Raw genomic sequence first — 22,230 nt, 5'->3', positions numbered from 1 at the left:
GTATTTCTCATGGTATGTGTCCTAATTAATAAACATGAAGTACTGTATATTCAAAGTCAGCCTAGAAACGCAGGAGCAAACAAGGAGTAAATACATCCAAGAAGATTATTAAGGCCCAGTGTTCAAGCTGATCGGAGATGTAAAATCATGCAGAGGTGTTCCTAAATGCGTGAAAGTGCTATAAGAGAGAAGAAATAGCTCTTCTTTTCTCTGAAACATTCCCCAAGGGACCAATAGTTTTGATCTATCTGGTGATTGTGCTGTTGCTTCTCATGAGTTTCTGTCAAATTTGCTTGGATAAAGGTCACACAACTCTGTATTTTTTCATTTAATTTTCAAGAGTGATGGATCCATCACTCCCATCTGCCAGGCATTCTGACAAGGGACTTGAACTTCTGACTCAGGGCCCTGTTATTTGGATTATGCTATTCTCAGAAGGATTGGATCATGGCTGAAAGGTAGGGGTGGAGAGAAGACAACACAGCTAGGAGAAAAAGCCTGAAGCTGATTGCTCTCTCAGATGCTGGTTTGTGTGTGGGGACAGTTTGAAACCAAGCGTACAACCCTGTGACAGCCAACTATTAAAAGTGGTGACCATTTGTTTGGCTCTATGCAGCTTTTACTGTTTTTAATACTTATTAATTGTCTAGACTAATGGTGTTAAGATTATGCTTCTGGGGGTTCCTCAGAAGCTTATAATGGATTTCCTGATGAGAAATAGTTCTGATCTACAAGCATATCTGAAAAGCAGCTTGTTCGTCTCTACTGACATTCTCCCACTATGCAGAATATGCAGAGGAGTATAGGACATTTTTTAAAAAAAATAGTAATATTTTAAAACCAGGTTTTAAAGCCTATTTCTCTCTCTCCCCACCACCACCCACCCCCTTTTGCAGGTGGCTTGATGAATACATGGAAGCGCCGTTGGTGTGTCTTGAAAGATGAAACCTTCTTATGGTTCCGCTCAAAACAGGAAGCTCTCAAGCAAGGCTGGCTGCATAAGAAAGGTGGTGGATCATCTACCCTGTCCAGGAGAAACTGGAAGAAACGCTGGTTTGTACTCCGGCAGTCCAAGCTGATGTACTTTGACAATGATAGTGAAGAAAAACTCAAAGGAACACTTGAAATCCGAACAGCCAAGTAAGTGAAGTCCTCTTAAGGCCTCCCATGTGTAGAATAACCTCCTTCAATGTCCTCAGAAGTAAAAGCTGCTAAACCTGAGGATGCGTTTCTTTCTCACTTCGCCCAGCCTACACTGATCATGCCTCTTCCCACCACCAGCTGAGGAGACAGTATTGACAGTCTTTGCTTCTTGGAATCGGATTCTTCTGCCGATCAGCATCGCTATTTGCAGAGCAGCACTAGCAGCTGTTTTCCTTCCACTCTTGGTTCTTTGGAACCAACCTTATGTGTTCACTCCAGCTTAGTGTGAGCTCTATGACCAGTTTAAATCATCTGCCTCAAACAACACACATAAATTTGCCAGTGGCTGGTAACAGGCACAGATCAATAGCTGAAGAAAACGGAGATGAAGATGAAGCAAATCAATATTAATGCCCACGTTAATTTTGTAGAAGCATGGACATAAAGAATGCATTGGTGCCTATGGGAACAAAAGAGGGGTGAAATTGTTTCTAGGCATTAAAACTAGACTCTATGAGCTTAATATCCATATTAAGAAAACTGATTTTTCAAACATCAGGATTTTGTCAGTATTAATTAATGGTATTTCTCCCTTCTCTATCCGTTCTAGAGATATCATTGATAACACTAGCAAGGAAAATGGAATTGACATTGTCATGGCAGATAGGACCTATCATTTGATTGCTGAGTCACCCGAGGATGCAAGGTAAGAACTTTCTCCTCTTTTCCTGTTCCAGCTACATTTATTCTTTGCAGATGTGAACCCTAATACCACTTGGCCAGCACTAAACTCACAGTAGTATTCTCTCTCCCCCTCCTCACCCACAGAAAAATAAAATAAGTCATAGCAATAGAGTGTCTTTCAAATGGAGGTTTTCAAATAGAGTTCTGCTAACTGCATTCTAAGCATTAGGTCCAGTGCTCATGCTCCAAAGAAAGATGGCCATGAAGCTCATAAATATGACCTCATTTAAGGTTTAAAAAGAAACCCTCTCTCTCTGTCCAGTGGTCTGATTCTATTTGTTAAAGAGAGAGCTGGAAATTTGACACAATATATTTTTTATTTACTTCATTTATATCCCGCCTTTCCTTCAGTAAGCTCAAGGCAGTGTGCATGGTTTTTCCCCTCTTCATCTTATCCTCACAACAACTCTGAGAGGTAGGTTAAGCTGAGGAACAGTGAGTGGCCCAAAGTCACCCAGTGAACTTCATGGCTGAATGGGGATTCGAACCATGGTCTCCCAAAACTTAATCCAACACTCTGTCCACTATACCCTACTGGCTCCACTATGCCATACTGGCTTAGATTCTAATATAAGATTCAAATATGTTAATAACAGATCTATTGAAGTGCCAACAAAATTTTCTAGAGTTTAAGGTGACTTTTGTCCTCTGTCATATCTACCTATCTCTTTTTTCCGAAACAGGAAGATAATTGCATGCGTTTCAAAATGTGTGTAGTATACACAACACCCATATATTCAAATGAGCTCTTGTCATTTTCTTTATTTATCTTTCCATAAGACACTGTCCTGAAAGACCTTGATTATAATGGGAGCTAATTATTTTCCAGATGTACTAAAATCAAAAGGTCTTGTACTAGAAACTGAACCCTTAAATTATTTGAACCTTGAGGTTAATGATAAATCTGATACTGTCCATTTCTTTATAGGTGTGTGTGGGTAACGTTATGGTTACATTGGTTTCCTTATGCTAATATATGTCTGCATGAGAGAAAACTAAGCTTCACCTCATATATATATTTTGGCATGAGAAAAAAGATTAAACACTGAGCTGATCGTTGGCAGAGAACAGAAATGCTGAGGTAGCAATCTGATCTGTGAGACTTGGCCATCAGTGTTGCCCCCTGGGGATTTTTGCCCCGTTCCCTTCCAAATTCTTTCTTAAAACAAAAAAGTACAAATGTACTGCAGATATAGATTACTGTCTCTCTTGCACTTCCTGTTTCTCCCAGATGCTAGGCTTTCATGCTCCCTGCATAAGAGAGAGAGAGAGAGAGAGAGATCACATCTATCTTTCATGAAGTTAATAAAAGGAGACCATTTCTTGTAGAAACCTTATGACTTCAATTCACCATCACTCAATTTTAGTAATTCTGTCAATTGTGACATTTTAAACACTTTCATTATGTTAGACAACCATTCTTTTAATGTGGGAATGGCATTACTTCTCCTTTTCTTAGCAACCAGCATTTTTGCAGCAGTCAGCAAATTCCAAACAGTTTTTTGAGATATCCAAGCCAGATTGTGATTGTATCACATGATACAGAGGACAAGATGATCATGGAGATTGCACAGTCAATATCTATCTATCTATCTATCTATCTGTCTGTCTGTCTGTCTGTCTGTCTGTCTGTCTGTCTATCTATCTATCTATCTATCTAGCAGAGCAATCCTATACACATCTATTTAGAAAGGAGGCCCATTAAGATCAGTGAGAATTATTACCACATAAGTGGGTATAGGATTGCAACTGGGAATCTATAAAGTACTTTGTACAGCAAGTGAACATATTTATAATCCCACTTCAGACCTTTCTGCTCAATGTGGAAAATCTGGGGCTGGAGGGTGAAGGATTGGCATGCACAGCCCCACTCCCCCTCAACAGATAGCATTTAAGAGCACCTGAAGAGGACTTATATGTGGAAATGTTTCTGGAAATCTGGAAATCATCCACTTTCACAACATCAGGCACATAATTCAGAAGAGTATAACAACTGATTTGGCAGAAACAGGCTACAGATCCATCTAATCCACCACCATGTCGTCTTATCTCCTACATCAACCAGCCAAATGCAGTGAAGAAGCTCAAAAACCAAAGAGGAGTGATGATGGTCATTCCGTCTTGTTTATCCCAGCATCTGAGAGCAGTGTGATGTAATGTTTAGTGTTGAACTATGACCTGGGAGAGCAGGGTCCCAATCCCCACTCAGCTATGAAGTTCACTGGGTGACTTTGAGCCAGTCACTGTCGCTCAGCTTAACCTACCTCACAGGATAAAAAGGAAAGGAGAGAACCATGTACACCCCCTTGGCCTCCTTGGAGAAAATGTGGTGCATAGATTATGATGATCTGTTAGTATGTGGCCTCTGAATCACGGAGGTTCCATTTTAAGCTTTCTTGGCTAACAGTGATTGATCAGCTACTCTCCTCCATTTTATTAAAGTCCTTTATAAGCTAGTGGTCATCAGCACATCATGTGGCAATGAATTGCATGTATTGTGTGTTGTGTGAAAAAAATGTCTCCTTTTGTTTATTCCACAAAACAGTCTGTTCAGATTAGGAGTGGGTAATTACTGGCCTAGAGACCAAATCAAGCTCCCAAGCATTTTTCTCCCCCAACCCCACCAATTTTGGCAGCAGTGACAACAAGGAAAAAAAAACCCAAAGTATATACAGTGCTGGGGTGAGTGGAGAGCTCTAAACCTCTCTGCCCAGCCCTAGGCACTCTGATGGAGAGGCAAATCATCTCCCACCTGGTCAGCAAATTGATAATTTGTTGAGCAGAGAGGGGACTATGCACCTGTGTGTATATCTGCATGCAACAGTGGGTTGGCCACACCTAATTTTTGGCTGCACCCACTGCAGACATGTGCCATCATCTCCCTTCTCCCCCCCCCGAGTTGGCTAAGGGTGAATTTTTGGCCCTTGGGCCAAAAAAAGTAACCACCCAGCCTTAGATGATTCTGACTTCACATGAAGACTGAATAGAAGGGGGGGGGGGCAACAATACAGCCTTTGTTTGACTCCTCTATTCTTGGAAAAGATGCCAGAATAGTTAGTCATTATCTGTTTTCACCTTTGCCCAAGGATTAGTATAAAGTGCTCTGAACAGAAACACCTGGTGGAAGTTAATGTTTACCTAATTTAACTTGGACTGTAATTATTCTCTGTTCAGTCAATCAAAAGCCACTTAAATCAGGTCTGTAAATCAGGGGTTGTATCCTGTGTCCCTCCAGACATTGCTGGTCTACAATTCCCATTGTCTCCTGTGATTGGCTATGCTGGCTGGGGCTGTAGGTTTTGGAGTCGAACACAAGTGGAGGGCCACAGGTTCTTTATCCTGCCTATAAATGAGGAAAATAGCCTGTCTCTCTTAAATTAGAAATCTATCACACTTTAAAAATGGATGCATTTAGCAAATAGAAACCTTGGGTGGCTTTGGGCAAATTTCTCTCTCAGCCTAACTCAGTCCAGAGGCTTGTTGCAAGGATAAATTGAGCTCCATGTAAGCTGCCACTTGGTTCCTTGGAGAAACACTAAAACGCAAGATGTGACACGTGAATAAAAATATGAGATTGTCGCTGTCCCATTAACAAATGCATTAGTAAAACGGAGAAGGATGTTAGTGGTGAGGTGGCAAAGCTAAAATGAGAAATTGAGATAGCTTTATGTAAAGAATATTGTGGAATGTTACAGAATGTTCTCAGAATGTCAGAAGAGAGGGCAGATAAGCTGCAGCATAATATGAATAGTGATGCACAATGGGGTGGAAATAGTCCTAGTGATTTATTTATTTATTTCATTTATACCCTGCCTTTCTTTTCATGATAGAAACCCAAGGTGACTTACATATGGTTCCCAGGTGGTCTCCCATCCAGGCACTGACCAGACCTGACCCGGCTTAGCTTCAGCAGGGTCCTGGCCTCATGTGCCTTCAGCCATAGCCTGGGATGCAATGTTAGGTTATGCTTTTGTTCTTATGTGTGTCAGGGGTCTCAAGCCATTATAGTTAATGCCCTGAAAACGTCGGCTCCAAGAGGCATAGACGTTAAAGAAGCAAGTTTGGGCTTCTTTCATTGGCTAGAAGATAATGTTTTTCAGTTGCACTGGACTTTGAAAGAGAATTGTTTGAAGATGACCACGCAATGGCATGGAAAAGTAACAAATAAGTAGAGAAGGAGAGGCGGATAGGAGATATTGGATGTGTAGAGTATCAAAAGGAGCTTTTGTTTACATGTGGAAAAGGGTGTGGCATCAATTGAGCACTGGAGGATGGTGGCTAGCTTAATAAATGAAAACTTTCAGTTTAATTTCATATTATCAAACCATGTTTGGTTTGTTAATTTTTGTTAAAAACTGTTGATAAACACAGACAATTTTATATAAACTTATATTAGCTAGGATTGTTTTTGCCAAAATTTGGAAAAGGAATCAAATAACAACTAAGATAAGTAAGGAACACTTGAAAACGGCTGATTTTCTTACAACAGAAAGCATGTTTGAAAAACCCATAAAAATACAGAGTAACTTGGAGAAGTTGGGGAATAGAGATTAAATGTGTGAAAAGGTTATGGAGTCAAGGAATTGTATTTTGGATGGATTATTAAGTGTTTTATGTGTTGAATGAATTATGTATGGAATTTTTGATACATTTTTTTGTCTTCAGTTAGATGTATATTGTGCATTGTAATAAAGAAGCAAACACATTGTTAGAAATGGCTCCAAAGTAATACATCAGATACAGCAGCCATGTAAAAATCACTGATATGTCCTCTCCTGGCTTTTCTGTGAAAAATCTCAGGGTGTCATTTGTAATAAAAAGGCTTCATCTTGTCATAATGGTAATAACAGTGTCATAATGAGATATGAATTGGAGAATGAAGATCAGTGGATTCAGATTATTAAACAATTATATTTTGTATTTATAGACAATCATTCATTTTGGAGCTCATTAACTTTGGGAGGGAGGGAGTGGGATGAACTTACAGAGTGTCAGGAATGTGAATAACCTTCCAGGGGAAATTAAATAGATCACCAGACCTTGTTTCATTTCCAGAGAGTAGGGAAGACAATCCTCTTGTATGAGATTTTTTTTGCTAACCTTTCTCTTTTTCCCCTTTTTTTGTCCCTGCAGTCAATGGTTCAGTGTCTTGAGTCAAGTCCACGCTTCCACAGAACAGGAAATCAGAGAAATGCATGATGAGCAAGCGAATCCACAGAATGCTGTGGTAAGGAAGGATGTAGTGGCACACAGGCAGCTTCAGAAGTGTGTACTTTCAGGAACAGAAGGTCTTGGTTGTCAGTGAGGCTTTATCTCCGACAATACCGTTTCTTTTGTACATTACAAATACTATATGGTTTGTGGATTGCACTGCTCAATTTTTCCAAGACAGAGGTCGCCTAGTTGTTGGATTGGTTGAACTATATTCTGCCACTACATCACTCACCCTAGCTCGGTGGTAGAACATATGCAGAAGGTTCAATCCTTGGCATCTGCAGGCAGGGCTAGGAAAGACTCCTGTCTGAAACCCTTGACAGCTGCTGCCAGTCAGCACAGATAGTTCTGAGCTAGATTAATCAATGGTCTGACTTGGTTCCCATGTTGCTATGTACTTGGCAAAACAAAATTTGCCTACTTTGCACAGTGTAGTAACTTTTGACCACCAAATGGGTGGGACTTGGTAATGTGGTCACCAGTGCAATGTTCATATGGATTATTCTTGCCATCCCATCAGCAGGTTTGGCCCACAGAATGGTGACATGAGAGGATCTTCTCTGTTGTGGCACCCCGACTCTCAAATGCCTTTCCCCTAGGAGTTTGAATGGTGGAGATTGTAAAAACAAACCTATGTCCTAGATGTTTGGAGTAAATTAGTAACTGCTGTATTGGCTGGGTTTTTTTATTAATTGTTTTTTAAATAACTGTTAATATGTTATGTATTGGTGTATTTGTGCATTACTGGAAACCACCCTGGAATCATGTTGACATGATGGACGGTCTACAAATTGGAGAAATAAATAATAAAAGAAAAAAAGGGCATTCATGCTTCCTCTGAGGAAGCCACTAAAAAGTGGGTTGGTGAATGTGATGGGTGAACTAGGAGCAACTGTTGGGGAAAACTATGGAAACAGACCAAAGCACAGACTTACACTTGTACAGCAAGATTTACACAATTAAAGGCAATCATATACCAATGAATATATAGGCCGGGATTGACCTTTTTAAATTTATGCTTGGAAGACATTTTTTTCCTTGCACAAGAAGCTTATAGTAGAACCATCTGTCTTACAAAATAAAGCCTTATCAAAAGATGTTTGTTCCATCTGCTCAAGCTCTTCTTTATCTAAAGTGATAAAATGTTCATTACCTCATATTATAGAATTTGAATCCACTGACCTTCATCCTCCAAATCATATATTATCACAGTTTGTAATACAATCCACACATGGAACTGTGCAAGCATGTATTTCATAGACCAGAAAACACAATGTTCATTTTCCTTTTGAACACAGGGCACATTGGATGTGGGACTGATTGATTCTGTATGTGCATCTGACAGTCCAGATCGGTAAGATCAAATGCCACTTTTGGACATCTTACTTTTTGTTAACCGTTTTGTTCCGAAACATAAGAAGAGCCTGCTGGATCAGGCCAATGGCCCATCTACTCCAGCATCCTGGTCTTACAGTTGCTCATGGGAAACCCGCAAAGAGGACTTGAATGCAAAGAGGAATCTCCCCTCCTGCGGTTTCCAGCAATTGGTATTGAAAGCACACTGCCTCTGCCTGTGGAAGCAGAGCATAGCCATCGTGGCCAGTAGCTCTTGATTGCCTTTTCCTCCATGAATTTGTTTAATCCTCTTTTAAATCCATTCAGGTTGGTGGCCATCACTGCCTCTTGTGGGAGCGAATTCCACTGTGTGAAGAAGTACTCTCTTTTGTCTAACCTGAATCTTCCAACATTCATCCATGAGTTCTAGTGTTACGAGAGAGGGAGAAAATCTTTTCTCTTTCCATTGTCTCCATTCCATGCATAATATTATACATTTCTGTCATGTTACCTCTTCCTTGCATTTTCTTTAAACTAAAAAGCCCCAAATGCTGCAAATTTTCCTCACGGGAGTCACTCCATCCCCTTGATCAGGACATGTTTCAGCTACTTTTCTTCATGAGACTATCTAATTTGAGGAATTAATGAAGAAAAGAAAGCTAGAACAGTTCTTAGTTAACAACAACTTAATTCAGCAGATTAAGCACCCCTTGGTGTAGTAGTTAAGGTGTTGGACTACGACCAGGGAGACCAGGGTTCAAATCCCCACACATCCATGAAGCTCATTGGGTGACCTTGGGCCAGTCACTGCCTCTCAGCCTCAGAGGTAGGCAATAGTAAACCCCTTCTGAATACCGCTTACCATGAAAACCCTATTCATAGGGTTGCCATACGTTTGAATTGACTTGAAGGCAGTCCATTTCCATTTTGGTGTGTGTTCGGATCTTGCATCTTTTTAATGTTGATCCTCATAATGAACCAGCAAAAGTTTGAACTAATTCTCACTGAGACAGATCTGAGTAAGGTAGAAGCAGAAACAGCTTTGGCTGTAGTTTTGAAACAATGTGCTCCATGTTTCAGAATTATTTTGGAGTAACCAGTTTCAGGATTTCAAACAAAAAGATTTATGGACTATTACACATTATGGCTTATTATACATACATCACTTGATATCTGTATGCTTGAGAAACAGTTGAATGTATGAACTGACTCCATTGAAAAGCACTCCATTTGAAGTTTTATAGGAAAGTGTGAAAGTTCTGTCTGTGGTACTGTATTAGATCTGTGATGGCTCATTCATACGTGCAAGTTTTGTCAAGTGATAAACATTCAATTGTGAACCTTCCATTTCTTGAGGAACTGTTTCCTTGAGGCCTGCATAGAGAATATAATACCCGAAAGCCATCTGCCACATGGATTACCCTAATTATGTAGAGCATCGGTGCTGGTGGGCAATCTGTGAAATGAGCAGTTCTCAGACATTTGTGCCTCCCCTGTATAGCCAGAATCACATTGAAGGGTTTCCTATGGCATTTATGTGACAGTCATGACATTTGAATATTGCATTTTTTAAAAAATTTAAAACATTTTTGTACAGTGCTTCACCATATGTGATTCAGGGCAATATACAACATAAAAGAAATATCTTCTACCCCACCCCATGATTGTCAGGAGATAAAAACATATTTTATAACAGATAGAAATTTACACAAATTAATAGATCTTTTAAAATGCCTGGGTAAATAAATATGCTTTTGCTAGGTGCCTAAATGATAGCAGTGTGAATAGACCGCAGGACAAGTTTGTGTGTGATTTTTAGACAAAGGATACTGCCCCTGAGTGTGGAGCTTCCACCTAACTGTCTTAGCTCATAACATTATTAGGCCTATCTTCCACAAATTTGTGGAACTTTAAAAACCTAGCACATTTCTGATTTCCTATCTTTCCCTCAGATGTTTTTAAAAATTGTCTTACATTGGCGGCCTTTAGTCCTCCAGTAAGATGACTGATTTTAGATGACTGAATTTTTTAAAAAGAATGTTTCAAGTTTTTGAAAGAACTCTTTGGAGTATATCATCTAGAACCAGTAACTACCTGAATTTCATCTTTTATTGCCTCTATATGATTTAGTCCTTCAGATGCCCTCTCTGAAAAAATATGGTTCAGATATGGGATTGCAGGGAAGCATTAGAAGGTCTTGTGGCATGCACTCTGCAAGAGCCTAAGCCCTGAACTCTCTTTGGCTACCTGGGGCAGCCAATCAGAGCAAGATGTGAGATTTAAATGCCATGCCGAGTTCAGCTCCTTCTGCCGCCCTGGGCTCCTTCTGGGAGGAAGGGCATGATATAAATTTAATAAATAAAAAAAAATGTGTCTCCTCTGGCCCTCATGATGACTTTAGCAAATTGCTTACTCAGATGCATAAAAGGCAGTAATAATAGGGGCAGCTTTCTGTTAAAATATATGCAACTTACCTCTAAGTAACTGAGTTATGGGATTTTGCCAAGCTTTCGAATACCAAGATTTTAAAAGCAAGTCAGTTAAAGCAAAATAATAAAGAAAGTGATTCAGCATATGCTTGAATGTACAGTACAAACAAGGAGGAAGTGCTTATGCTGACAGCTAGTGGTATAAGTCATAATTTTGTTATGATCCCAAATAGTGTCCATGTTTACTATACAGGCATTTTCCTTTATTTTTCCTGTGTAGACCCAATTCATTTGTGATCATCACTGCTAATCGTGTTCTTCACTGTAACGCGGACACTCCGGAGGAGATGCATCACTGGATCACCCTGCTGCAGAGATCTAAAGGGGATACCCGAGTAGAGGGGCAAGAGTTCATAGTGAGGGGTAAGAAAATCTTGCAAAAGAAATCCCCCAGTAGAATGATTTTTTTAATTAAAAAAAAACTAAATTCAGGTGCTTGAAGTACTTGCTAGTAATTTGCAGAGGGCACATTTAAGCAGTATGTCTAAGTCAATAAGCCAATTATGTGTCCAGAGGAGTTTTTCACTACTTTAAGATGCCGTGATGAGGAGAAGTTCCTGCCTGTTCTAGCAGGCCTGGTTCCTACATCTCTACAATACTTGTGTGACCTACTATATCTCCTCATTCACACCATCCCAGCAATCTTTAGCTTATTTACCATGATGCAAGACTATGGTAGCCTGGAAAAAACAGAAAAGATTACAGCAGCAAAGTTGGTAGAGAAGCTGCCTACAGTTTATTGAGGTAAACCCTTGAGTGTCATTGATAGTTTGGCAGAGCTCTACCCCAGATATCTCTTGTTAAAGCTTGTGATGTTGGGCTGAATTGGAAGGAATTCTCTCTGAAAAAGAGACAGAATTTTAGAGCTGGGTATATTCTGCATTTGATCATTGTTCTTATTAGCATAGTGGAGAATAATATTGAAATGGTTAGTTCAACCGAACATTGGGGAGGCATTTGTCATGACCCCACCACAAGAGGGGAAAGTGCATTTTCAGGGTAGCTGAAGGGATGAAATGGAAGTGTTTTGGAGCAGGGGATGTAGCATTTACTGTGAAGGTGGAGTGGCAGCTCCTTTTTTCCCTTCTTTTTTAGTATTCCAAAAAAACGCTCCTTGGTGCAGCTTTTCCTTTTCTTTTAAGCCTGCCTGTGCCAGTTTTCCTCCTTCCTTGTGAGGAGGTAAGTCATGGTGGAGGAATAGTTTAACACCCCCAACACACACTCGCACACAATTAAAAAAAAATCCCAGCCCGCCCCCACTACCACTTTGTTATACATGACTAGAGTTTAAACAAACAGATCAGTAATGTGTGTTGTTTGGCCCCCACATGTATTAGACCTCACAACATCCTGCCAGCTGTACATATTAAAGAGAAACATTTTTACCCCATGTTCATTGACTTAAAAGAGATTATTAAGGCCTACATCAAAACAGCATTCTGAGGAAAAACCCAGTAAATGCTGTTTTAATGTTTAATGTGTTATAAGCAGCAAGTTTTTTTTAATGTATGTTTGAGAAAGTCAATAGCAGCCAAAAGTTGAGAGTGGTTCAACAATTCCAGAAGAGTTTCAATTCAGGAAGTGTCTTTTCTCCTCCTGACTAGGATGGTTGCACAAGGAGGTTAAAAACAGCCCAAAGATGACTTTGTTGAAGCTGAAGAAGCGGTGGTTTGTCCTAACACACAATTCCTTGGATTATTACAAGAGCTCAGAGAAGAATGCCCTCAAGCTGGGCACCCTGGTGTTAAACAGCCTCTGTTCTGTTGTGCCCCCTGATGAGAAAACCTTTAAAGAAACAGGTAATTCCTCAGGAGCTCTTTTCTCCTGGATTCAATTGAAGTGGTCATCAATTATACAATACTTTGGAAGCTGAAACAAATCTAAAGTTATAAACTCATTCAAGTACACATCATTAGGCAAAGTTAACAAAAAGTGACTTCTCAAGTCTCTTGACATCCTTACTGCTTTATAGCCAGCTATACTTTCCAAATGGACCTCTGAAGTGGTTTTAATTTGCACACTTCAGAGATTTAGAGACCTAGTCTTTGTTCAGATCAAAACAATACAATGTCAAAAGGAGAAAACAAGATATACTGGGACTGTTGCAAGAAGGCAGTAATAGTTTTTACATACCAAAAACATTGATGCAGACCTGCAGTTCATGACAGATCAGGTTTATTGACTGCACTCCTTTGGGTCATCCACAGTTGCTGTTATGATTTTGACAGGTTAGCATCACCAGGTGCCTGTTAATAGTTTGTGTAAATCAGATCAACAAAGTGTTTTCTTGTTTACTCTTGCCTTAGGTTACTGGAATGTGACTGTATATGGACGCAAGCACTGTTACCGCCTCTATACCAAGCTTCTCAATGAAGCCACCCGCTGGTCAAGTGCCATCCAGAATGTGATTGATACAAAAGCACCAATTGACACTCCCACCCAGCAGCTTATTCAAGACATTAAGGTAGGGGTGTAGTCTTGGAAAAAATCCATAGCGGAAGAGAATTTACCATATTATTATCCTTCCATAAAGGGAGTAGTGTTCTGAAACTGAGGCAGTGAATCATTGCGAGAAGAAACCGCTATAGGGTGGGGAAAACCCCAAAACAGTCCAGTGAGGATTGTTCTTGCTCAGCGGACACAGACTTCTTGTTAGGGCCAGGGGCAGAACAAGAAGAAGGGGAAATGGTGCATCCTGGAAGAGCTAAAACTGACTAGCTAAAACCATGAACAGGAGCACTCTGCTGTATAGTCCTGCCCTTTTGATACATTCTGTTTATGAATTGGACCCATGACGCATATGCCTTCTTCAGCATTAAAATAAGTCCTAAAATAAGCTATTGTTTCTCCTTGCCTCAAAGCAGAAAAGCAAACAGATACTCTCCTGTTTTTCTGGTTTGAGGCAAGGAGAAACAGTAGCTTCTCTGTCCTCTTTGAATAAATATCTTAATTCCTTCAAGAGTTAGTTTTTGCCCCTACACGGGCCAGATTATTTGAAGAACCATCTTCTCCCATGTGAGTATGCCTGCCTTTTATAATAATCATTGGAGGCCTCGCTCCATCCCCTTTGCCTTAAGCACAGTTGAAACGTGGAACAGGGCCTTCTCAGTAGCAGCACCAAGGTTGTGGAATATCCTTTTCTTGGGAAATTCAGTTGACCCCCTTTATTTTAGCTTTTAGGCAAATAGTCAAGATATTCTTGTTTTGCCAGGCTTTGGGATTGTTTTACTTTTGTGCCCTGGTGTTACAAATGCTTTGATATTGCTCTGTGGTGTTTTTTTTTTACTCTCAGTTTTTATGTATTTTATTGTGATTTTATTATATAGTTTTTCATCTATATTGTTACTCTCCTTGAGGGATCTTATAGCCAAAAAGTGGAATTTAACTCTTCTAAATAGATGATGATAATGAATTTCCTCCCAAAGGAGCCCAGGGCAAGGCAATTAAAATTAAATATATATATATTTAAAACTCTTAAAAACATTACGAGCATCTAAAAATATTTTAAGAGCAGTCATGGATAGACAGATGGTGCTTTGGAGCAGACTTTAAATACATCAGTTCTTTCTGGTAGACCCCTTTCTCTTTGGAGCTGTGTTTTGGTTTCCTGCTGACCTTTCACAAGCATTCATTGAAGGATTGTTTTTCACACGGGCTGTGAATTATCCTACTGTTTACACAGGAGAACTGCCTGAACCCCGAAGTTGTTGAACAGATCTATAAGAGGAACCCCATCCTTCGTTATACACAGCATCCACTGCATTCTCCACTGCTGCCACTTCCATATGGAGACATCAATCTGAACGGTAAGTCCATCAGACAGGCAAGCCCATTCTTCTTGAAAGAAACTTTGCTGTGGATGCTTTCATGAAGGTAAGATGACTTGGCTTACTCATTCATCACCTCAAGAGAGTCCCTTCTGTCCTCATCAGCTTGCTGCTATAATGAAATAATAGAGGTTGCCAGGGAGCATTGCTGCTGGGTTCATCTCACCATAGCTCCTAATCATTCTCCAGGCGTCTGTGCCTCTCTGACATTCTCCTTCACCATCGTATTCTAGGCAGGAATGGCCAACATCAAACCAAGGGGGAATAAAACTTTGGTGCCCAACTGCATTGGACTGGTTCATTCATGCACTTCACAAGGATAAATTGTGGTAACACCCAGGAAGGCTGAAGATCCCAGGCTATGGTTGAAAGGCAAATGAGGCCAGCACCCTGCTGAAGCTAAGCAGGGTCAGGTCTGGTTAATGCCTGGATGGGAGACCTCCTGGGAACCATATGTAAGCCGCTTTGGGTTTCTATCATGAAAAGAAAGGCTGGGTGTAAATGTAATAAATAAATAAATAAGATGCGAGGAGGCTAACTCCCCTAGCTTGGGGAAGTGGTTGTTACTGTAGAAGGAAAAAGTGGCTTATCCAGTGTGGGATCATCACAATGCTGCCCAGAACCTTCATAAAATAGTAGAGTTGGAAGGGGCTGCCTATAAGGCCATTGAGACCAACCCCATGCTCAGTACAGGAATCCAAATTAAAGCATACCCAACAGGTGGCTGTCCAGCTGCCTCTTGAATGTCTCCTGTTGGGGAGCCCACCACCTCCCTAGGTAATTGGTTCCATTGTCATACCACTCTAACAGTTTAGAATTTTTTTCTGATGTTGAACCAATATCTGGCTTCCTGTAACTTGAGCCCATTATTCTGTGGGATGATCGAGAAGAGATCCTGACCCACCTCTGTGACAACCTTTCCAGTACTTGAAGAGTGCTATCACATCTCCCTGCCATCTTCTCTCAGACTGTGAGGAGCCAGAGAGAATCCCTTTGGAGGACTAGATGCAGCCCACTAGCCCCCATTTTATTTATTTGTAATGTTTCTTTACCACCCATCTCTTTTAAATAAAGGTTAAAGCCATGATAAACCATACACATAAAATCCTAAACAGTTAAAACAGCATCAGAATATAAAACCAGCAACAGAAAACAATGCTGCAAAGAACTTAAAAATAACTACAAACTGTCATCTATTCCCAAATATTTGACAAAATAACCAATTCCAATCAAGAAAAAACAAATAAAGGTAGAAGTTAAATGCAAAATGTATCTTGCTTGTTTCAATATAGGAAGAAAATTAGAGTTTTGTAAAGGCAACTGTTCAGACATCTTTCTTCAAATGCTTGCCCCAGTTGAATTATGATAGTAGTTTGACATCTGAGCAATATGATATACTTCCATGTTCCATTTTCTAGTGCTAAAAGACAAAGGCTACACAACTCTCCAGGATGAAGCTATCAAGATATTTAATTCTCTGCAGCAACTGGAGTCTGTGTCAGATCCCATTCCTATTATTCAGGGTATTCTGCAGACAGGACATGACTTGCGGCCTTTGCGTGATGAGCTCTACTGTCAGCTCATCAAACAGACCAGCAAAATGCCTAATCCAGGGAGCACTGGCAATCTATACAGCTGGCAGATCCTCACCTGCATGAGCTGCATGTTTCTGCCAAGCCGTGGAATTCTCAAGTACCTGAAGTTCCACCTAAAAAGGTAAGCAGAACTAGAAATGATTGCATACAATATAGTAGAACTTCTTTGTTCAATTTTTTTTCCTGTTCATGGGAAGGAAAGTATACAGCAGCCAGTTTCCCAAATATTCCCTTTGCTGTGCTCTGTCATCCTGGAGTGTGATAGAAACACATTAGTTTCCCAACTACTGGGGGGGATGAGGGAGGCAATATGTCAGAGGTACATTGCCTTCCCACCCTATGTCCCATTTTCAGAAGTTAGTCCTTGGGTTCAGGCTGGCACTTGAGAAAGATGGGAGGTATGGGGGCAGAAAAAGACTGGAGTGAAAAGTAGGGGGATGAGCAGAAAAATTAGAGAGGATTCCTCGCCCCCCCCCAAGAACTCTACAACCCTACTCTGCTTGTGAAATTCTATGAACTAACTCGTTTTATTTCTGAAGGAGAAAAGGGACTGAATCTAAACTGTACATAATCACCCCCAATAGCTATATTTGAAATATTTTGGAACAAAACTAGTATTATACATTAGCATTTTCTTAGAATATTATCAGTGGAGATTAGCATTGTCTGTGAAGAGTACATTATAAGTACCTGAAATTTTGCATGATGCAGCAGTTGGAAGGTGCACTGGTGGGAAACTGTTCCATGGTTTATTTTATTTGATCCATGGAGCTAACCAAATACTATGATCTGCATGAGGTTACCTTTGAGAGAAAGATGCCCTGTGGGATGCCCTTGCACTGGGTATATGGCCTGCGTCAGAGTTCATGTTGGACCCTCCCTTTCATACTTTGGAAATAGGTATGTTGGGGATAAGCCCAAACACCCCAAAAGAAAGAAAAAAATCCTCTAAGGATAGGAGTGTGAGCAGGGCTCAGCCGGTTCCACAGCTGTCATTGGCAAAGCAAGAAAACATTGGCAACGTGCGCCTAAAGTATTTTGGAGGACATGATGGGAGATAGCTCTAGAACTGGCTGGACCTCAGGAAGGCGCATGGGGCATGGCCCTAGGAAAAGAGCCACACCACAAAAAGGGAAAGGTCAGTGGCAGCAGAGTACGAAAGGAATGCAGGTAGGGGAAAGAGAATGGAGAGAGGGAAGAGAATGAAAGAGCAAAGGTGGAAAGAGACCAAGAAGAAGTAGAGATAGAAGCACAGAGGAGAGGGTTTAACTCTCAGGATTGGAACAGCAGGCCAAAGTTGAGGCCAGCTGAGCCAGAACAAAGAGTATAGAAGAAGGTGGTAAGAAAAGGCTCCTGACTGAGAAGATGCTATGGTGAGAGAGGCAGCTAAGCTGAGAGTCTTATGCAGTTGCCTGACTAAGGGCTTGAGGGGAAAAAGAAAATCTGAACTGTCACTCCAGGAGCACAGGACCAGACAAGACAGAGACAGGGTGCAGTTGATCACCCTCAGAATGCCTGTAGCTGTAAAAAATCAATGCAAAGGATCTTTCTACTCAACAATCTTGCTTGCAAGACTGGTCTGTTCAAGGGGGGCAGACCAACAGATGGAACCCTTTCATATAGAAGGTTAGTGGAGGGGGGGTCCTTTTGGAACTTATATAGCCATTTTAAAACAGCTGTATTGGTTGCCAGTTCATTTCCAGGCCCAGTTAAAGGTGCTCACGTTAATGTTTAAAGCCCTAAATGACTTGAGTCCCAAATATCTGAAAGACTGCCTTCCCTACAGACGCTCTCGGGTGTTCAGATCAGCAGACGGGGCCCTTTTGGTTGTTCCACCACCCTCAGAAGCTTGGGGGGGTGGAGGCCTGGGAGAGGGCATTCTCTGTGGTAGCCCCTAAACTGTGGAATTCCCTCCCACCGAGGTGTGTCTGGCAACTTCATTGTACAACTTTCAGCAAATGCTGAAGATGCACTTCTTTATCCTGGCCTTCAACATCTGAGATGTATATTTTTAGGATCCACCCTTTTTTCTGATACTGTTTAGGTTGTTTTTAACCGTTTTAATTTTGTGTTTTAAAGTTGTTATAACCCGCCCTGGAGCCCCTGGGTGAAGAACAAGTAGTAAATTCTAATAATAATAACAATCTCCCACATCAGTAGTTCTCTGTGTCAAATGTTCCAGTTTTGGCCTCTTAAATGTTTTTCAAATCGTCACATTAAAATAAAAACAAAACACCAAGGAAGCTCAGTTCAAAGCTCAGTGTTTGTCCCCACAGGGTGCGGGACCAGTTTCCAGGGACAGAAATGGAAAAGTATGCACTTTTCATTTATGAATCTCTGAAAAAAACCAAAGGCAGAGAGTTTGTGCCATCCCGAGATGAAATTGAAGCCTTGATCAACAGACAAGAAATGACAACTACAGTCTACTGTCATGGCGGGGGGTGCTGTAAGATCACCATTAACTCCCACACCACTGCTGGCGAGGTGAGATGATGCTTGGCCTGGATTGCCTAGGTTGAGCTTCAGGGACTGGAGGGTTCTGCTTTTTGCACAGAGAGTTTGTGGCCTATTGAGCTTTAATTTACAGAATTTTGTGACTTACTTACAACTATACAATTTTAGTCTGCAATCTTCCTTTAGAGATATGGAAGCATATAGCGTTTGTCAATACTACGTGTTTGTGATTGCAGAGGACAGTGCTGGGAGGCACTAAATAGTCTGATTTATACAGACTTATTAGTCACAGAGCAGGATCAAATATTCCAGATATGAGGAACAATAAGAAAAAATATGATAAAGAAGCTGTGACAATAATTTGATTTGGAACTTGTTCTGCCTGTGCTTTTATTGAACATATTATATGGCTTTATAATTATGCTGTACACCTCTCTGGGTATTTTAGTAGAAGAGCAGGATATCAATTAAGTTGTTGTTATTGCCTATACTGGTGTTTCTGTTGTTGATAGCTTTGCAGAATACCAGTTGCAGGACATTCTTGAAAAGAAAAGAAATCTGTCCTACAAGTATAACTGCCAATTGTTGTACATGTTTTGGACCAACTTAAAACTGTAAAATCTAGTCTGAGAACATTTTGTCAAGAAAGAACCTGCAGGAAAACTAATTTGAAATGTCAACTTTTGAAAGTTTAAAATGAGTTATTACAATTAACAGACAGAGGATGTTGGTATCCTTTTCAACATAATTCAGCCCTTGGCTTCATTTTCACTTAATTGATGTTTTTACCTTTGGTGGTCTAACAGTCTTTGTATTCCCTCATTTTTGTTTTTGTCTACTAGGTTGTTGAAAAATTAATTCGAGGTCTGGCCATGGAAGACAGTAGAAATATGTTTGCTTTGTTTGAATACAATGGGACTACAGATAAAGCCATTGAAAGCAGAACTGTTGTGGCTGATGTCTTGGCAAAGTTTGAAAAGTGAGTGTGCCTCTCCTACTAAGCAAGCAATTAAAACCCCTAACCGCAGCGTTCTTTGAATTTCCCTTTCTGAAATCAATAGCATCTCCCCATCTACACTTACCCCCAAAAGAGGACTAATGAAGTGCTTATAAGCCTGGGGATGATTTCATCAGTCTTCACTGTGGTACTTGTCTTGGGCTGCCCTAAAAGTTCCTCTCTCTTGCCTTGCTTCCCCTTGGACTTCGTCTCCACTCCAAACCTTTTCTTCTTCAAAATTTCCCACAACTGGTACATCTGTACCAGTCATGATATATTAGTGCAGATGAGGTTTCCAAGGCAACCTTGGATGATATGGAACCTCAGTGGCAGCTTAAAACTCATCAGTGCAGTTCTACCATTGCTGCTGACATTGGAGCAAAGCTGGTTATAACAATTACGGCAAATGGTACAAAAAGCTCCCTATTATTTTCTCCTTCCCATTTCTCTAACAGCCCTTTTATTTTGTTACAGCTTTGGGAGGGGCATTTATCTTTAAAATCTAGTTCACATTTTACATTTCAATACATTATGAATTACTTCCTCTAGAGCTTTTATCCACAAATTAATTTCTTATGTGGGTTTTGATTTCTTATATTATCCTGTTCAGGACCTAAACTGTGAGTGAAACCCATGATCTTGCTCACTTGGCTATCAGCTGCTCTGAGCCAACATCTGCAATGCAGATCTGAAGGTGGCGGTGGGGGGGGGGAGCTCCCTGTAAATAGAAAAATAGCATTAGAGCAGCATAGTGCTCTCATACACACCCCTTGGCACTTGCTAAGGCCCCCTGTACGTCCCAGATTTCTATTAAAAACAACACAAAATCAGGTGTTTGGCTGGGGAAATACTTGGGTTTTTTGGGGGGTGTTTGTTTAAGGTTCCTTCCCAGAGTCTTTTGTAATACGCTGTGTTTTATATAAGACTCCTGTGCCAAATTACCTATTCTCATTCTTTTATAGATGTAGCAGGGTTTTTTTCTTTCTTTCAGTATTTGACACTTAAAATTCTTTCTGCAACCAACATATTTTCCACCATTCTTTTTTGGGTACTGTTCCCCTTAACTTTCCTAACAGAACACCATAGGATCTAATTCTAATTTTTAACGTTAAATCTCATCCTTCTTCCTACTTACTTGAATCCAAAAGGTCCATACAGTTTTGCCATTCAACTAAATCTTGACCACATCCCCATCATAAAGTGATGGACAATTTATACATTTTTGTACCCTATGTGGCGAGTGACACCCATTTGAATCCTCCTCCCTGTCATTGTAGTTCCCCCAAACACCTGTGAGGGGAGCATTCAAACATGCAACATCAGCCTCCACCCTGCAGCCTGAACAGTATATTGAAAGCTTGACCATTTGGTTCTGTTGAATGGATAAATGGTGTTCATCCAAACTGGTATTTGATCCAGGTTCTTAACATTTTACATTGATTAAAATCCAAATTACCAAGTCAGTGGTTTGTTCTGTGTAGCAGAGGAAATTTTAACTCTAACCTTAAATATAGCTTCTTAACTTATTGTCAGTCAGAGTATGTTTGATTCTTCCCATTCAAACTGCTGAGCACTTGTGTCTTTCCAGGCTTGGTGCTGCTTCAGAAGGAGAGAATATGACATGGAAATTTTACTTCAAGCTCTACTGCTTCCTGGACACTGAACACGTACCAAAAGATAGTGTGGAATTTGCATTCATGTTTGAGCAGGTAAGGAGGGAATAGTTTTTATACTTGTTGGGAAGAGTGTTTTTAAAAAAGTATATGCCATTCTATTTTAAAAAGCAGATGAGAGCTACTGAAGAAGCTGTTTTCAGCCTTTCCCAACTTTTGGTCCCCAGATGTTGCTGGACTACAATTCCCATCATTTCGGACCATTGGGCATACTGGCTGGGACTGATGGGAGTTGTAGTCCAACAACATCTGGGGACCCAAAGGTTGGGAAAGGCTGTATTAAGTGGTACCTAAATTTGCTCAAGAGGACTAAAATAATGATAACAGATTTATGTAACTTTGAAGTTGACAACGAGGACATTGAACTTGTCAAGGATTACCAATACCTTGGCACAGTCACTAACCAAAATGGAGATAATAGTCAAGAAATCAGATGAAGGCTAGGACTGGGGAAGTTAGCTATGAGAGAACTAGAAAAGGTCCTCAAATGCAAAGATGTATCACTGAACACTAAAGTCACGATCGTTCAGACCATGGTATTCCCAGTCTCTGTATGGATGTGAAAGTTGGACAGTGAAAAAAGCAGGTAAGAGAAAAATCAACTCATTTGAAATGTGGTGTTGGAGGAGAGCTTTGCGCATACCATGGACTGCAAAAAAGACAAATAATTGGGTGTTAGAACAAATTAAACCAGAACTATCACTAGAAGCTAAAATGATGAAGCTGAGGTTATCATACTTTGGATACATCATGAGAAGA

General features: G+C 40.5%; 1 protein-coding gene across 7 annotated transcripts in view; it reads left to right on the top strand.

Annotated features, from left to right (window-relative positions):
• MYO10 (myosin X) overlaps positions 1–22,230 on the top strand; it is a 246,686-nt gene that overhangs the window by 216,139 nt on the left and 8,317 nt on the right. For all 7 annotated transcript variants that reach the window (XM_061589660.1, XM_061589684.1, XM_061589651.1 and 4 more), the window contains 12 exons: positions 897–1,140; positions 1,754–1,849; positions 7,021–7,114; positions 8,400–8,455; positions 11,146–11,288; positions 12,530–12,724; positions 13,232–13,389; positions 14,608–14,731; positions 16,171–16,468; positions 18,624–18,831; positions 19,644–19,780; positions 21,387–21,507. In XM_061589660.1, the coding sequence (XP_061445644.1) occupies positions 897–1,140; positions 1,754–1,849; positions 7,021–7,114; positions 8,400–8,455; positions 11,146–11,288; positions 12,530–12,724; positions 13,232–13,389; positions 14,608–14,731; positions 16,171–16,468; positions 18,624–18,831; positions 19,644–19,780; positions 21,387–21,507 (1,874 nt within the window). The remainder of the gene's footprint in view (positions 1–896; positions 1,141–1,753; positions 1,850–7,020; positions 7,115–8,399; positions 8,456–11,145; positions 11,289–12,529; positions 12,725–13,231; positions 13,390–14,607; positions 14,732–16,170; positions 16,469–18,623; positions 18,832–19,643; positions 19,781–21,386; positions 21,508–22,230) is intronic.

The sequence above is a fragment of the Rhineura floridana genome, chromosome 1 (genome assembly GCF_030035675.1).
Source record: "Rhineura floridana isolate rRhiFlo1 chromosome 1, rRhiFlo1.hap2, whole genome shotgun sequence".
Taxonomy (NCBI): Eukaryota; Metazoa; Chordata; class Lepidosauria; order Squamata; family Rhineuridae; genus Rhineura; species Rhineura floridana.
Note: the sequence above shows the minus strand (reverse complement) of the source record. Positions and strands in the feature narration are given on the sequence as shown.